The 18427-nt window shown below is 42.1% G+C and overlaps 1 protein-coding gene across 9 annotated transcripts in view; it reads right to left on the bottom strand.

Moving 5' to 3' along the window:
- Positions 1–319: 319 nt before the first annotated feature.
- Positions 320–18427, bottom strand: part of IPCEF1 (interaction protein for cytohesin exchange factors 1) — a 203853-nt gene continuing 185745 nt past the window's right edge. For all 9 annotated transcript variants that reach the window (XM_050786801.1, XM_050786805.1, XM_050786802.1 and 6 more), the window contains 2 exons: positions 13435–13628; positions 320–5468 (listed from right to left, as the gene is read on the bottom strand). In XM_050786801.1, the coding sequence (XP_050642758.1) occupies positions 5256–5468; positions 13435–13628 (407 nt within the window). In that variant the 3' untranslated portion in view covers positions 320–5255. The remainder of the gene's footprint in view (positions 5469–13434; positions 13629–18427) is intronic.

The raw sequence follows: 18427 nt of genomic DNA, 5'->3' as shown, positions 1-18427 counted from the left end.
TGCAGGACAGAAAATGAACACCAGTAGTATATTTCAACTTTTTTTTTCATGTCATTTTACTAGATATATATTGTTTTTCTTATTTTTATTTTTATCTTACAAGTCAACCTCAAAAACATAAAGCAGGAGAGAAATGAGCCATGCCTCTTTTTTCAGTTTAGAGGGGTAGCTGACACAGGATGAGAGCACAGAAAAACTTAAGCTAAGATTTCCACATTAATATCTTGCCCCCAAACACCATGCAGTGCTAAACGTCACATTCCCATCATGCAAGCACATTAAAATATATGGCGATTAAAACTCCTGGTTTTTATTTTACGGCATTTGCTGTTTCCATGGGGCACACTTCCTTTTTGGGCTAAAGGTAAAAAAAAAAAAAAAAAGCCAAATACAGAGCAGTTAAGTATCCTTACAGCAAGAGAAATATAAAGCTTCTTTCAATGAAGAATCCATTTTGATGTTTTCCAAGTGGTTCTGGGGTCATGTGGGGAAGAACTGAGATGTGCTGAAGAGGCAAGGAAATGTTTCCCGGCTCCACGACACAGAGAAACGTTATGTCTGCTCAGTGTCTCATTCAAGGAGACGAGTGGCTTTCTGTGAGGAGAGAAATTACCCGCCTTCCACAGTCCATTTCATACAGGCTGCAAACATTTAGTTTCAGGGGCTTTTGTTTTCAACTATGTATTACAAAACCCTGGGCAAGGCAGTCATCTCCCAGTTCTAAGACTCGATTTCTCCTGTGAGGTATACAAAAAAAACTGGAAGAGAAATAAATTGGAAAACCACAATCGGATATCATATTCTTGTTAGACTAAAGAACAAATGCCCCCTAAAACTTTATGTGGATACGGCAGCTTTTCTGTACTTAACATTACTCATTAAATCATGTATGTGGCTCTATCAAAATACTGTCTTTCGGCCGAGGGTGGTGGCTCACGCCTGTAATCCTAGCACTTTGGGAGGCAGAGGCAGGCGGATCACCCGAAGTCAGGAGTTTGAAACCAGCCAGGGCAACATGGTAAACCCCGGTCTCTACTAAAAATATAAAAATTAGCTGGGCATAGTCCCAGCTACTCGGGAGATTGAGGCAGGAGAATCACTTGAACCCGGGAGGCAGAGGTTGCAGTGAGCTGAGATTGCGCCACTGCACTCCAGCCTGGGCAATAGAGTGAGACTCCGTCTAAAAAAAAAAAGTCTTTCTTACTAAGAGATAATGTACCTACGAATTTAAACATGGCTTAAATTTGAATAGCACTTCTTTTCAAGACTTAAAAACATTTTTTCTTTGAATCTGTTTCTGTGACATTGTTTGTGACTGCAGTGCTACCTGAGTAAATTATCATGATTACATGAAAAGCAATTAAGAGAAGAAGGTCAAAGGACCAACCTCTAATCACTAACTTGGGTCTCTGACATCTGACAGCACATGCCTCAAAAAGCAAACAAAATAAACACTCTCCATTTCTTTAAATACATGTTTTTCATCCAAGGATCTCACAGCACTTCCCAAGTAGTCTAACGTACAGAAAGAAAGGAAAGGAAACACAGCATGATTAGGTGAAAACTCAATCCACAGACAGCCTGGCAGCAGGTTGAGGCAGGGCCATTAGGAGGAGACTGTGCTCAAGCACAGAGGGCCCCTTAGGTTTCAAACGGAGAATGTAGCCTAACAGCCACCAGGGCCGGCCCTATGCTGAACCCAGTGCAGTGAAACACACACTCCAAGTCAAACTTCTTGGTTTCCTAGTGGGTTGTGTGCCAACAGCAACTTAACAAGGTAACAGGTGAAGCAAGGTGAGGGGCGGAGAGAAGGGAAAGGGCAGAGAGCCACTGGGAGTCCTGAGACTCAAGTTCCCGCTTTACCACTTGGGGCTCTGGGCCAGGCACTTCACTGTAATAATCCACAATCATCTCACGTACAGCGTGCGGCAGCGGGAGGGGGCTGAAAACACACCCATTTGCAAACTACAAAGTGCTGTGTAAATATAAGGCATGGGTTTCACATTGAAATCTGACTCCAGACACAATCTCTTTCTTACGCTTCCTGGAGTCTTTGTAATCCTATACTTTAGGAGTCTTCCTAGGCCTTTGATCCTACTCTGAGATTTGAGCTCTTGTGGCAAAGCTAAGAATTCTTTAAAGCAACAGAGGCCCTTCCAATGCAGGGCCTAGCATGTCTATTTGCAATATATTAACCAGTGAGGGCATCCCATCAGGCTCCGTTCTGGATCTACACGCTAACAATAGAGGGAAAAGGTCCTCTTCACAACCCCAAAGAGGAGTCCTCTCCAAATCCTAATCTTTAGCAGGTGCCACAAATTTGGATCTACGTGTGCTGAGAGGTTCTCCACTTCCTTCCTGAGCAGCCATGGTTTTCTCTCTCATTCCACAGTTCACAGACACTGGAGGACTGGGTATAGGAGTTGGCCCTTGGACTCCATGAAACTACGCCATGCATTTCAGAGATGACCTAGTCTCAAGAAATATGTTGAAAGTAATCCAGTTTTCCCAATATTCTTTGGACCAGAAAAGTGGCATGAGGCCGAGAGAGAAGCCCAAGCCTTCCTACATTGAGTGTCATGGCAAGTGTCATCCACTCTCCCTCTCACTCCTGTCTATCTCCCCACCCACGTCTTAGTGTCCACAGCCTAGGCTGAGAACTCACAGAAGCAGCCCTACTTTGTAGTACAACCTGGTCAAAAGCAAAATAATTTACAGGGGGAAAAACACGAATGAGCAGGCAATGGGGCTCCAGAAAGCCAGGTGCAAAATTGTGAAGTTCAGTTTTGCTTTCACTTTGGGAAGCTCTGCAGTCAGCTTTAACTAGCAAAGCGAAAACTTTTAGGCTAACGTTCTTGACGTATCTTTGACAAATAACTTTAAGCCTTGGCTATGTAATCCCAGGGATCTTTTTTGCCTTTAAGTTTGAATGGTACTAAACGAGTTTACATTGAAAGGCTGGGGAAATATGTCTTCAAGAGAAGCCAAAGGAAAGCATTCGAAGGTATTCACAAACCCTGCTCAAAAGTGTCTGGAGCTCTTCAATTTAAGAAAAACTGGAAGTCTACAGGTTGGTGTTGCAAACCAAAGAAAAATAAATGGAAAGGTACTTTGTGTCACACTGTTATTTCTGCTATTGTTATTTGCCGTTCCTTCAATACTCTTTACATTGCCAATTCTAAATAATTTCCCTTCTAGTATCTGCTAATCACAGAAAGAATCAGTAGTTTCCAGGGCCAAAAGGTTAAAGCACTGCTCTCCCAGACCAGGGCATCAGGGTGCAATCTGAGGATCCGAATGTTCCCTCCGTCAGGTCACCACAGGTCAAACTCATCTTCACTAGCTTCCCTAGGTGAAGAAGTACCCACATGTTTGCTGGGCCAAACTGATTGGCCTGGCCTCTTATCTTAGAGAAGCTTCTAGTAGCTTCTTGTTTTTTATTTTTATTTCTTAATGCTAAGGTTGTTTTTTGTTTCTTTGTTTGTTTGTTTGTTTACAGAGTATTAAGTCTTCTTAGTAAAGCTTGGGGAAATAACTATTTCCATTTTGTTTGCAGATATAATTCGAGTGGTTTCTTCCGTTTGAATGTCAAGCCACACTTTGAAGCTATAAAACAAAATAGGTTATGTCAACAATTTGTTACGGGTAGGCAGGGCCAACATGGGTACTCGGTGGGTTGTGGTTATTCCTATGATGAGAAATATTCATGGTGATTAGTAAGGGAAGACTTTCATATTGTTTCTCTATGAGCTTTCTTTACCACAATGATTTCCAAATTTCTATTAGTCTTTAATGAAAAGATGACATTAGTTGTGTTGCCTTTGATCTCAGGTTTGCAGGCATAAATGGCGCAAAGCTTAAAGTTTATTTAATAGAAAGGATAATCTAAGATGAAAATCCTTTTCTGGTTAAAAGAGTGACTGACAAGAGATAGAAATCTAAATGTAAGAGCTCATGGGGTTTGGGGTGGGGAAGAAAAAGAAAAATTATGAATGCATGCCCCATTTTTTTCCCACAAGATTTCCTGAGCATTCCTCAGACATTATAGTGCAACATCGTAACACCAGTGAATCAACAGTAGTTCTATTTTTCTCAAGCAAAAAAGTCTAGACTCATCAAATATATACTAAGCACAATATATAATAGTATATCATCTTTTAAAACACTAGTAATTTGAACTTCTATAAATATATTTAAATAACAAACATAGATAGCTATTCACATAGCACACAAGTGACATATAAACATACAAAAATAAAACCATCATGTTTAACTCCTTTGTTGTTTCCGTGGGTTTTTGTTTTGTTTTTGTTTTTTGTTTTTTGTGGTTTTTTTTTTTTTTTTTTTTTGAGTAAAGATATTAAAACAATTCAGATGCCAAAGTCATCTTGTCAATATTGATCCTGGGAAATCTGGATATAAATTCACACTATGTATAGGGATCACAGCCAAGGACAAGAGCAGTAGACATTCTTTGCTGGACACATTACTATCTCCTACCGTTGAGTAGGAAAGTTCGAAGGGAGTAGAGGTCGCCAATTGTGATGAGATGTTTTCTCTAGCTGTTGTAAGGAAAGGAAACATTAATCAGATCCCCTAACCTGCACAAAGTGTGAAAACACTAAGCTGTCCTTTGAGTGAGTGGAATATGGAACACGCCTCCTCCTTCAGCTCTCCCACACGCCACTGTCTATCAAGTATTTCCCAACACGTGGAAAAGGCACCACCATTCTATACCAAAGGCAAGGAATTTTTGCCCTGCAACACCACATTTGTCCTTGCAGTCACTGCTATGGAAAACATTCCTCCACTCAAAAAGTGATTTGGGCCACACAGCTTCCCAGCCAAGTGGCATATGTACATTCTTCTTTTGAAAAACAGAATGTTTCCATGGACAATTATTCCTGGTAAAATTTGATTTTCGTCCATAGCATTCTCTGGAGAGCAAGGAACAGAACAGACATTTCTCACATCCCTCCTAGAGCCCCGCATCACCGTGAGCTCCCAGTAGGAACACAAAAAACGCCTTTCAACTGAACTCAATCATTCCGGTCTCAATGGATGCGTTACGACTGGAATGAGGAGCCCTGGTGTATTTGGTGATTATCTTCATGTGAGGTGCATCTTTAGATAGGAAGCTGATGCTTGAAGGACTGGGATTCAGTTTTCCTTTTAAGGAAAAATGTAAGCTTTTGCAATATCTTGAAGAGTTGCTCGTGATAAAATATAAGAGGATAAAACCCTGACTTTGTGTCTCAAATGGAATTTTCAACACAGGGAGAAGAAGGTGATTTCTTGAGTTCCTGGGGGGTGTCATCAGTGTCATCAGGGGAAGGCGAAGCCCGCTGCTGCTGATAGATGTCCTGGATCAGCAGGGTGTTCATGACTTTCCACTCTCTGTATTTCCTGGCTGTCAGCTTCGGGTCATCCAGCAACTGGTTAATCATGGCCAGATCATGTTCTTTACACTGTGCAAGTAGAAAAAAAGGGGAAGGGGGGATGTTGAGAGTGTCTTAATTTACATAAACCATCTTTACCAACTCTTTTACAAGTACACATATACATTCACATAAAATTACCAAAGCATTTTTGCACGTTCATATTCTAATTCCCCCATCAAGCCTAACAAATATGACATTTGTTTGCATATGCTAGCCGCAAAGAAGTGAAGTATCCCACCCAAGAGTTGGTGGAAGAGCTAGACATATAGCAAAGGTCTTCTATGGTGCCTTTCCCTGATCAATCCATTATTCCACACCGCAGTAACAATTCTACCTTGGTGTGGGACTCATGCCTCCTAAAACTTATCACTGAAGGTATTAGCATTTCATTGACTATTCAAACTTCGCTAAGTAAAATTGGAACGTAACACTTTACCTAGGACATAAGGCAACATAAAATATATCTTTTAAGATTTTATTAAATTATCTTTATTTTAATAAATCCCATTAATTTAATTAATATACACAGACTAAATACACAGGTTATCTTTCTAGTCAAAGAAGAGGCTGCTAACCTTCCATCAAAACAGTATGTATTCCAATAATATTAATAAACAACCTATTGGTGCTATTCCACTCTGCCTCCTCTGTAACCAATGACACACATTTCTGAAATGTCTAGCTCAGCTTAGAGTTTTCTATAGACAAGGAATGGAGTAAAAATAAGATGCTCATCCTCCATATTAAAAACAAATATTCAGCCCTGACAATTGTATCTCAAATCTATGCCTGTTTTCTCTATCCCTGACCATAGTCCTAAGAGTGGATATCCAGTTCAGTGTATCACACCTGATCTGCTGACACAGCCTCCTGAGCAAGACCACTGCCTCCAGTGCCCACATCAACTCCACCTCCACTTAGCAGAGCAGGGAGGCATCGAGATGCCGAGTCCCCCTCATGGATCCCCTTACACCAAAGGCTCTTCACCTGCACTGGCACCATTTGTTGATACTCTACTTCCTTCTGACTTTCCAGTCTAATGTACTGGCGTGCATTTTCTCACCCACACACTAGCTCACACCTCCGTGTCGTTGTGCCACATGGAGACTCTTCCTTGCCTTTCTTCACCTGATAAACTCTAATTTCTAGAGTTTCTTTTACAGAGAACACTTTCCAATTTTTCTTTACCCAATTCTTTTCTTTTCTTTTTTTTTTTTTTTTTTTTTTTTTTTTTTTTTTTTTTTTTGAGACAGTCTCACTCTGTTGCCCAGGCTGGAGAGCAGTGGCCTGATCTCAGCTCACTGCAACCTCCGCCTCCCAGGTTCAAGCGATTCTCCTGCCTCAACCTCCTGAGTAGCTGGGATTACAGGCATGCGCCACCACACCCGGCTAATTTTTCTATTTTTAGTAGAGACAGGGTTTTGCCATGTTGGCCAGGCTGGTCTCAAAATCCTGACCTCAAGTGATACACCCGCCTCAACCTCCCAAAGTGCTGGGATTACAGGCGTAAGCCACTGCGCCCGGCCCACCCAATTTTTCATAACCCGTAAATCTTACTCACCTGAGGCATCACATTATAAAGGAAACCTCCCCCGCACCCCCAAAATTGGACTGATGAGCTTTTAAGTGTTTATGTTCTCGTGCCTTCCAGTGAAGCCCTCTGAGAACTTACCAATGTACATTTAGGTATTTACGGATAAGTCATGGCCCCTCTTCTAAAGCTTAAAGAAGATGACAAGAAACATTTCCTTCATCCCTGTATTCCCTGCACCTAACACAATGCCAAGTGCCATGTGGACATTCAACTAATGCATGTGATTGAACCACCCTTTTTGACTATACCCAGGAAAGCATGTGTGAAGCTAAAACTTCACAACCACTGCCAGCAAGTGGATTTTCACTACTCTCCGGTCATCACACTTTCACATCCCTTTTCTGGCAGTCTCCCAAATAACTATTTCAAAACCTCTTCTCATCTCAAACCCCCTCTCTCATCCTCACTCACAGCTGATGGCCTTGCTGTCTCTTTTTTGAGGAAACGGAAGCCATCAGAAGAGCACTTCTCTCAAGTTCCTATTGCCCATGAACTACATGGATGCAAATATATGCTGCCTTCCGCCCTGTTCACAAAGACGGAGCATCTGTGCTCCTAGCAAAGCCCAGTCCCTCCACTTGGGCACAATGGCCCCAACTCTCCTACTCGAGAAATTCATCCCAGCAATTATCTTCTCTCCTGTGACTCACCAACTTCCCAGATCCCCTCCAGCAGTTTCACTGGTATACATGTTCACTGTTATTTCTTCCATCTTAAAATTCCTCTCTGCCCCCAAATCCCTGTCCAGCTAATGCTCCACTTTCTCCCTGTCTCCAATGGCCCATTCTTCATAGATTCAGTCCCACCAGGCTTTGGCCCCCACCGTTCACCAAAACTGCTCTTGTGAAGACCATCAGTGACCTCCATGTTGTTAAATCCATAATCCATTAAATCAATGTTAAACCAATGATCCATCTTCAACTTATTTATCAGCAGCACCTAAACCTATTGACTACTCCTCCTTCTTGAACACTTTCGTCATTGTGCTCCTGTGACACATTCTCCTGATTTTTCTTGTCCCACAATTGCTACTTACTCTCACCTTGGTTTTTGGTTCCTCCTCATCATGCCACCTCTTCTCACTGGAGTGTTCTAGAGCACCAGCTTGTATGCTCTTCTCTGCTCTATCTATGTTCATGCTCTTGGTAATCACATGTAATCTCTCCCACTCTCCTATGTGCTGAGGGTCCCAAATTTATATCTCTCCTTACTTCTCCCCTGGACTCCACCATCATTTGTCTAAACTTCCTCTTCAGCAGTTCCACATCAACCCCTAAAAGGCATCTCAAAAATAACATATCTAAAGCTAAGTTCCTCTTATTCTCTTCATCCCCACCCAACCCACTAACTTCCAATACACACCAAACCCTATTCCTAACGTAGTCTTCCACAAAGCACTTAATGGTAACTCCGTCTTTCCAGTTGCTCAGGGCAAACACTGGAGTCATTTTTGACTCCTTCTATCACACCCAATCCACCAGCAAAGCCTGATGATTCTACCTTCAAACATGACACAAAGCATGCCATACCTCTGTTCAGAACCTTCCAGAGGGTCACTGTCTTACTCCAAGTAGAAGCTGGTGTTTGCAATGGCAATGAGGTCCTCAGTGGCTCGAATCCCCGTGTCCCTGGCACACTGCTACTCTCCCCATGCTCCATCCCCACTACATCACAGCTACCCTGACCTCCCTGCTCTTCCTTAAATGCCCTAGGCACACTCCTGCCCCAAGGTGTTTGCATTTTTGGCCTCAGAAAACCTCAAGCCTCATTCCCTTTCCTTTTTCAGATTTTATACCAATTATGTCTTTCAAGGAGGCCTTTCACGTCTTTCCTATTTAAATATCAATTCCTCAATATTTTATATCCCCTCTCTTTTCTATTCTTTATCAAATCTATCATCACTTATTATAAAACTTAATAGTCAATTATGCTTGTTTATTCTCCTACTAAAACATAAGCTTCCTGAAGGCAGGCCTTTTGTCTCATATGCCCACTGCTATATAGCCCCAAGTGCCTGAAAGAATGACTGACACATGTAGACATCCGCTGAATACTTGTTGAAAAAATGAATATATAAAATAAGAAATAAATGAATAAATGAATTACCCATTTGCTTTTTATTCTCTTTTGCATTCTGGACCCTATCTGGAGTCTGAGGAAATCCTTTCCATTAAACAAATAAAGTAGATATAGATAGATTCATAGATCAATAGCTGGATAGATTGATAGATAGATAGGCCATTAGATAGATAGATAGATAGATAGATAGATAGATAGATAGATAGATAGAGACAGACAGAAGATAGACATACAGATGGATAAAGATACGAAACCTTCCTTCCAAAATGGAGAAAAAATGGTGCAGTAGGAAAGCAGAGAGATTGTTTATAGAAAGTTAGACAGGGCCAAAAGAGCATATTTCTTCTCTCTGAGTTTTCAATATCTACGCTTCCAAAACAACTTTTCCAAAAAAAAAAAAAAAAGCTTTCTTCCTCTGCTATCACCATAGTGCTATTAATGTAAAGTTATTTAAAGAGTTTTATTTTGTTCTAAAGAAATTTAGACATCTGCTTCAGAGGAAGATCCTAATTTTTTATATTAAAAAACTAAATAAGATCTTTGAAGGTTAATAAAAATCAGGGAAATTGACTTTGAAAAAGCAAACATGAATTAACCCTTCTTTTATATCTAATAACATTTTTAGAAAAGGGTCTCTTCAATTTTGGGCATTAAGCTGACACTTCTCATGTGGCTTTTGGCTCTAAGCAGTTCAAATTTTTTACCATTTGGCTCAAATCTGTGTTAGTTCTTTCACGGATGAAAGAAAAAAAAATGTAGACAATAATACAGAAGAAGGAAATTAATGACAAAACAGAACCTTCCAAGCTCCTTCCTACACCGGGCACCCTGGGGCTGGGCCTCCTCCAGCAGCCCAGCTTCTCCTGGATGGCGCAGGAGGCTTTGGGAGGGCTTTGAACTGCTTTCACAACATCCGCTCTGCTTTCTGGCAGGCAAGCAAGGTTTGGCAGGGACTCCAAAAATATCATGAAAGAGAGAATGCTGTACTTTCAGTTTTTACTCCAAATAGTCAGTGCGTGGCTTGACTCAAGACCTAAGCTTTGGAAATGTGTTCTACCAGAGCAGCTATGGGAAGAGGAGGTTCACCGCTCTTGTGACATAGGTCAGAGTAACTCAGAGAGAGTTTCAGTTGGACCCATTAATCATTCCATTAATAATTTATTTTAAAATAAAAACAGGCTTAGCCAAAAGTCAGTGAACGGTGAGCTGTTAGAAATTCCTAAATATCTGTATTTCGTGTACAACATAATACGATCAACTTTTGCTCAAGGTCAACTTGGAAGTTTGCTCAACTTCCTAGAAGAATTTCCCTGAAGTGCGTTCATTCCAGCACTATCCCAGTGCAGGGATTTTTCTTATTTACGGAATGCGCCTATGGCAAATATAAACATTATTGTTAAAACAGTTTCCTTGTTTCTGCATGAAATCTGTTGTCTTTGCTTGTCCACACTCCTACTTTGAAGCTTTTAAAAAATAAACATTTCCTCTGTGTGTGATATATTCTCTGTGCAATACATAATACTCAGAGAGAAGTGCACAAATAGAAAAAATGTGCTTAAAGAATTATCACAAAATAAACACTTCCATACAACTACTATCGAGGTCACAGAAGGACCCGCAGCCAGCACTCAGAAGCTCCATTCACATCCCCTCTCAGTCCCATCCTCTCCTCTTCCTCAAAGGCAACCACTCTCTTGACTGCTTTGAATTTTAAAAACAATTAGAAATAATTATTATACCCTTCCAATATGAACATGCACACATGTACCAAGTTCTCTCTCCTTTGAATAGGTTGATGTGCTTTGCTTTTGTTTGGCTTCTTCAGCAAGACCAATTTCCACATCAGCATATCCTCTTACTTCCTGAGGTTAATAGGACTGCATGACATGGGTCGTGTTGTATTTCATCAGCCCCCAGCACCACACTTTGGGGAAGCCTAAGGGATCTATGGAAAGAGCTGCTTCCCACAAATGTCCAGAGAGAGCAGTTCCCCAGCTGGGTGGGGCAGGCAGCCCTGAGCGGGCCCCTAATCTTCTCTGCTTCCTGGTATTCAAGGCCTTGTGTAATCTCCTCCCTGAAGACGAGATGACCTAATGACTTGCTTCTACTGAATAGAATGCTGCAAAAGTAATGTGATGTCATTACTGCCACTAGGTTATAACCCATCTCACTCACTTACTCTCACTGTGTTGCTTGCTCTGAAAGAAGCCAGTTTCCAAGTTGTGACCTGCCCTATGGAGAAGCCCACGTGGCAAGGAACTGAGGGTAGCCTCTGGCCAACAGCCAGAAAGCAACTGAGACCCTCAGTCCAACAACCTGAAAGGAGCTGAATCCTGCCAATGACTACATGCAAGGGTTTAGAAACTGATCCCTCTCCATGGAGGAATGAATGCAGCCCCACCTGACACCCTGATCACAGCCTTGTGAGAGACCTGGGGGCAGAGGCATTTCACCAAGCCACACCCAGATTCCTGGCCACAGACACTTTGAAATAATAAATGCTGATTGTTGGAAGTTGCTAAGCTTTGGGCTAATTTGTTACCTAGCACTGGATAACTGATACACTGACAGAAAAGCAAAAGCTGCTGAATTCACCAGTGACATGGTCATACTGCATGGAGAGCACAAGGTCACAGAGACCCATAGTGAATGGTAACACTAACTCTTTTCACAAACTTGGCCCCACAGTGGCCAGGTGAGGGCATGGTGCCTGTAAAGATCTAAAATCCTGAGTCTGCTGCCCTGTGGAAGGCCTGAGGCCACAGCCTTTTGCCTTCTACTAATGACTCAAACTGCACATGCTCTCCTTGGCCTCTACTTCCTGCTTCTCCCAACATGGACGACAGCTTATTATCCGTTGACAGACGTTCCACTTCCTTGAATGTCCTTCTCTTGTTATTCATTTCTTCCTGACTCATGGACTTCGTGACAGTGTTTCTAATGCCCCCAGTAAGTCACTCTCCCCCTCAGGCCACCAAAGCACCCTGAGCACATCTCAATCGTAGTATTTTTGCACTTCATTTCAATCATGTATTTGTTTTCCTCTGTTTCTACACCCAGTAGAGTCCATTCAGTGGTCCCAGTCACCTAGAAGAGTGGCTGGTACATAGTAAGAGTCAGGAAACACTTGCTCAGTGAAAACTTTACTCACTCATATCAGCTATCACAGACAAAGAAGACAGTAAAATCTCAATACACGATGACATATTACATTGAATAATCAAACATATTCATCAGCTTTGTACATACTGCGAAATGGCGGCCAGTGATATCTTTTATTATCAATAAAAATGTTAATATTAAATAAGAGTGAATTTCTCTGCATTTGTATTCTCTTCGTATAATTAAAATTCATTTTTCTTTTTCCATTCCAGCCTCATTTTTGCAGCCTTTTAGGGTGTTCAGATGTTCTACTGACTAACTGGGACGCCTGACTAAGAGCCACTCAGCCTGCCTTTGTAGCCTTGTCCTTTCAATTGCTGACATTTCTTCCTGGAAAATCACTCAAGTTCTTAATGCCAAAGGCCATAGACAAAACAAAATTCACTTACAGATTTTATCAAAGCTTTTCAGATAAATTGTCTGCTAAATCAGGACTATTCGACAAAGTATCCTAGCCTCCACCTGTTCATGCTATAATCTAAATGTGAAAGCAGGACACTTTTGTTATGAAGAACCATTTCAGCTCAGGGAGGCCCTGAAAATAGCTTCAGTATTTCCTGTACACTGTCCCTTATTCCCATTGTGAAAACATCTGCTGGTCTATTACCACAGAGTGTGTACTTCCCACTGTCGGGCTCTCACGGTGCTCCTTGGCTGCAATGCCCACAGCTGACAATCACTACATCTTTGATGCAGCTGAAGTCGACATTTTCTTCCGGATGTAGTCCTGAAGAATGGCACCTTGCATGAATCAGATGAAAACTTGAGATCTTATTTATACGACTGTTTAGTCTCACCAGTTGATGGTCTCTGTCTCTCATCAACATTTATTGAACCAGGTACTGTGCTAGGCATAAGGGTTACCAAAAAAATTATGCATGGTCCTCGTTGTCTAGAAGCTTAAAATTTGAAATTTTATATCAGAGTGAATGCAAAAATCAAGGCCTATTGTGAAAAACTGCCTTGGGCGCTACCGTGTGAATGTCCTAGTGTTTTAAGAATGTCAAGGTCATCTTACCCTATAAAGATTATATTTACTTTTACAGCCCTTCCCTGCACCCACACAAACACGCTGTGATTAGCAAGAATCTCTTTGCAGAACCAGCCATTCCTTGCCCCATATCCATAGAGTTCATCCACAATTTGAAATTTTGTTACCTTTAATGTGCTATTCAATGTTCGGATTTTGTGGAGTTTCTCGTTTATAGATGGATTTTTACACCGCTTAACAAAGGATTTTCTCAACTCCTTTTTAGTCGAAGGCCGCCGGTCCCCAAGAGGAGATAGACTAGCTTGCTCTAACGATTTGTACAGCTTCTCCATTTCGTCATCTTCGGACACTTTTATCTCTTCTATTTGAAAAAAAGAAAGAAAGAAAGAAAGCAATAACAATTAACCCAGTAAAAAAAAATCAGAGAGAGAACATTCAATACTGTGGTCCTAAGGCATGGCCCTGCTGGCACCCTCATCTCCAACTTCTCTCCAGAACTGAAAGACAATAAATGTTTGCTGGCTAAGCCACCCAGTTTGTGATACTTTATTATTGCAGAGTCATGTTCCCTGTGAAGGCACCAGGGAAGGAGTTATTCCAAGCCTCTCTCCTGTCTTCAAATGGTTCAGATCACCTGAACTCAGGAGTTTGAGACCACCCTTGGCAACACGGTAAAACCCGTGTCTACTAAAATACAAAAAAATAGCTGGGCGTGGTGGTGTGTGCCTGTCGTCCCAGCTACTTGGGAGACTGAGACATGAGAATCACTTGAGCCCAGGAGGTGGAAGTTGCAGTGAGCCGAGATCACACCACTGCACTCTAGCTTGGGCTACAGAGTGAGACTCTGTCACAAAATAAATAAATAAATAAAAATCAAAAAAGTGGAAAAAAAATATATATATATATAAAATCTAAACCAGGTACTGGTGAAACTCAGTGGGGGAGTGATTCATCCTGAGGCAAAATTCATCTCCATCTTTAAACCCATGCAAGTAGAAAAATATCTGCTTCTAAAATACAGAGCGTGAGACAAATAAGCCCTAGCAAACGATACCCATGCTAAAGTTTGAGAACTACTGCCCTAGATGATTGCTTAATGTCCTTCCCAGAACTACCCTTGGAGAGAAGAAACCTGTCTGTGGTCTGTGGTTTTGAGTAGAAAGTGATCATTCCTCATCTTGCCACACAGACTCCGTCTCGCTTCCTAACCACACTTTGCCAGCCTCGGCCCACATGACTGCAGTGAAGCCACTCCACCATAGGAACTACTGGGGACCATGTGGACTAGATGAGGCCAATGGCAGCTCCACCATTCTCATTCTGGCCACAGTCACTGATTCAGAGATAAACATGTGTCTCTGGTTAGGCCATTTGGGGCCAAGGAGACTCAGTTCCAAGACTTTGGAGTATCAGATAAGTAATCTCTCTTTTTTCTTAAGCTGAATGTTGTGATAGTGTGAGCTGGAAGCTTCCAGGAAGCATCCCAAGAATAATGACATGAGAGCCAAAATTCTGAGACACAGATTGGATGATACCATTGGAGCCCTTTCAGCCTATGGGAGCTAATATGTTACCCATGTTAAGCTACCCCGGGTTTGCTTTTCAATCATATGCACCTGGATGGGCCTCAAATGATACAGAGGTTATTCAAAGAAAGTCTTCATCTTTTGATGTTGCTGTAATTTCTCACTAAAAATGTTAGTCTGTTATTCCTTTATTCCCGGAAAATAAGCTTGGGAAAGAAATACAATGAGATTTCTTTTTCCACCACATATTCCTTAATGTTTATATGTTTCACTTCCTGTCCAAAGAACCAGCCTGAAAGAGGACTCTATAGAAAGTATGGCATTAGAGGAAATGGAAAAACAGCCTCTCCACTGGGTAGAGAAAAGCATATAATAGTAACCTAGGAGCATCAAAACCAAGCAAACTTCACATACCTTAGAGTTTACTCCTCTATGATTAGAAATCTTTACACAAGAATTAGTTGCCCCCCATCCATCCCAGAAAGTCACCAATACTCTTTCATAAAACAGAAAGCAAAGATGATGCACTCACTTCATAGCTGAGTTAAAGTATTCGTCAGCACAGTCTCTTTATTCTCAACCAAATCGTCTCACAAAAGGGAAGAAAATACTCAAAACTACATCGGAAGACAACAAGATTTTTGGCTCAGGCCATGTGCACACATCAAAAGTGGGCTTTTGTCAATAAGCACATGAAAAGATGTTCAATATCATCAGTCATGAGTGAAATGCAAACCAAAACCACCATGAGATGTCCCTTCAACCCCAGGGTGGCTACAATTAAAAGACAAACAGTAAGTGTGGGTGAGGATGTGGGTAAATTGGAATCCTCATACATTGCTAGTGGGAATGTAAAACAGAGCTGCTACTTTTATTTTATTTTATTTTATTTTATTGTTTAGTTTTTAAAGACAGGGTCTTGGTGTGTCACCTGGGCTGGAGAGCAGTGGCATAAGCATAGCTCATTGCAGGCTTGAACCCTTGGACTCACTAGATTCTCCTGCCTCAGCCTCCCAAGTAGCTGGGACTACAGGTGCATGCCACCATGCTCAGCTAATTGAGTTACCACTTTAGAAAATAGTTTGTCCATTTCTCAAAGTGCTAAACATGGAGTTTAGCATGTGCCCCAGCAATTCCACTCCAACATAAATACCCAAGAGAATTGAAAACATATATTCACACAAAAATTGTACATTGTTCACAACAGCATTATTCATAACAGACTAAACGTGAGAAGAGCTTAAATGTTCATCAGCTGATGAAAGGATAAATAAAATGTGGCATCTGCACGTGACAGAATAGTATTCAATAATTAAAATAAATAAAGTACTTAATTGTCCACAATACTTCAACATGGGTGAACCCTGAAAACATTTTGCTAAGTAAAAGAAGCCAGTCACAAACAACCACATATTGTGTGATTCCATTTATATGAAATGTCCAGATTAGATGAACCCACAGAGACAGAAACTAGAATAATAATTGCCTGGGGTCTGGGAGGGGACAAGCAGGAATGGGGAATGGTAGTTAATGTGCAGGAATTTCTTTTCGTGAGGCTGAAATGTTCCAAAATTAGATTGTGATGACAGTTGCACAACTCCAAATATACTAAAAACCAATGACCTGTACACTTTCACGTGTGAATGTTATGATATGTGAGATATATCTCAATAAAGCTATAAAAAAGTAGTCATTTATGTCCGGGCACGGTGGCTCAAGCCTGTAATCCCAGCACTTTGGGAGGCCGAGACGGGCAGATCACGAGGTCAGGAGATCGAGACCATCCTGGCTAACACGGTGAAACCCCGTCTCTACTAAAAAATACAAAAAACTAGCCGGGCGAAGTGGCGGGCGCCTGTAGTCCCAGCTACTTGGGAGGCTGAGGCAGGAGAATGGCGTGAACCCGGGAGGCGGAGCTTGCAGTGAGCTGAGATCCGGCCACTGCACTCCAGCCTGGGCGACAGAGCATGACTCCGTCTCAAAAAAAAAAAAAAAAAAAAAAAAAAAGGTAGTCATTTATGAGATTGTCATGAGAGCTGATGCTACATAGCAGAAATACTAAGCGTGGCCACAGTTCTGGGGTCAAACTGGAGACACTGGAAAGTCTTAAGGAAGTTAAGTGAAAAGAAATCTGACTCCTAAAGGGGGGCATTAGGATTGAGGACTTGGAGTTTTCAGTTTTAAGGCACATAGTTATTTTACATGTCCTTTTAAAAAAAATACAGCTAACAAGGTAGAATTCTACTTAGATTAAAGCAAAAACACATAGCTTTCAATACCACAGTATTTTTGAGTTAAGGAATATATGTTGGCTGGGCATGGTGGCTCACACCTGTAATCCTAGCACTTCGGGAGGCCAAGGTGGGTGGATCACTTGAGGTCAGGAGTTCGAGACCAGCCTGGCCAACATGGCGAAACCCTGTCTCTACTTAAAAAGAAAAAATTAGCTGGGCATGGTGGTAGATGCCTGTAATCCCAGCTACTCCGGAGGCTGAGGCAGGAGACTTGCTTGAACCCCAGAAGTGAGGTTGCAGTGAGCCGAGATTGCACCACTGCACTCCAGCCTTGGGCGACAGAGTGAAACTCTGTCTCAAAAAAAACCAAAACAAAACAAAACAAAAAAAACATCAACAAGCAAACCGAACAAGAGTATGACAAAGATAAATAGAACGGTTTCTTTACATTTCTCTGTGTTCACCAAGTAGCTACATTGTGCTACTAAAGACTGTGATAGAAAACAACTTACCAATTGAGCCACTAAAAGAAAAAAAAATATTTTTGACTAAAACAATTCGTTTGTAATTATGTCACAGTAACAATGATTATCATTGCTTCCAAGATGGCTGAATAGGAACCGCTCTGGTCTACAGCTCCCAGTGAAATCAATGCAGAAGACAGGTGATTTCTGCATTTCCAACTGAGGTACCTGGTTCACCTCATTGGGACTGTTGGACAGTGGGTGCAGCCCATGGAAAGCGAGCTGAAGCAGGGCGGGGTGTCGCCTCACCTGGGAAGTGCAAGGGGTTGGGGGATTTCCCTTTCCTAGCCAAGGGAAGCCATGAGTAACTGTACCTGGAGAAACGGTACACTTCTACCCAAATACTGCGCTTTTCCCCTGGTCTTCACAACCAGCAGACCAGGAGATTCCCTCCCATGCCTGGCTCAGCAGGTCCCACACCCATGGAGCCTTGCTCACTGCTAGCACAGCAATCTGATATCATCCTGGGATGCTGGAGCTTGGCAGGGGTAGGGGCGTTCACCATTGCTGAGGCTTGAGTAGGCGGTTCTATGCTCACACTGTAAACAAAGTAGCAGGGAAGCTTGAACTGGATGGAGCCCACTGCAACTCAGCAAGGCCTACTGCCTCTCTAGATTCCACCTCTGGGGGCAGGCCAAATCTGAACAAAAGGCAGCAGACAACTTCTGCAGACTTAAATGTCCTTGCCTGACAGCTCTGAAGAGAGCAGTGGTTCTCCCAGCACGGCGTTTGAGCTCTGATAATGGATAGACCACCTCCTCAAGTGGGTCCCTGACCCCCATGTAGCCTGACTGGAGCCTCGCCTCCCAGAAGGGGCTGACAGACACCTCATACAAGTGGGTGCCCCTCGGGGACGAAGCTTCCAGAGGAAGGATC

Source organism: Macaca thibetana, chromosome 4, assembly GCF_024542745.1.
Source record: "Macaca thibetana thibetana isolate TM-01 chromosome 4, ASM2454274v1, whole genome shotgun sequence".
In the NCBI taxonomy this organism is placed as follows: domain Eukaryota; kingdom Metazoa; phylum Chordata; class Mammalia; order Primates; family Cercopithecidae; genus Macaca; species Macaca thibetana.
Note: the sequence above shows the minus strand (reverse complement) of the source record. Positions and strands in the feature narration are given on the sequence as shown.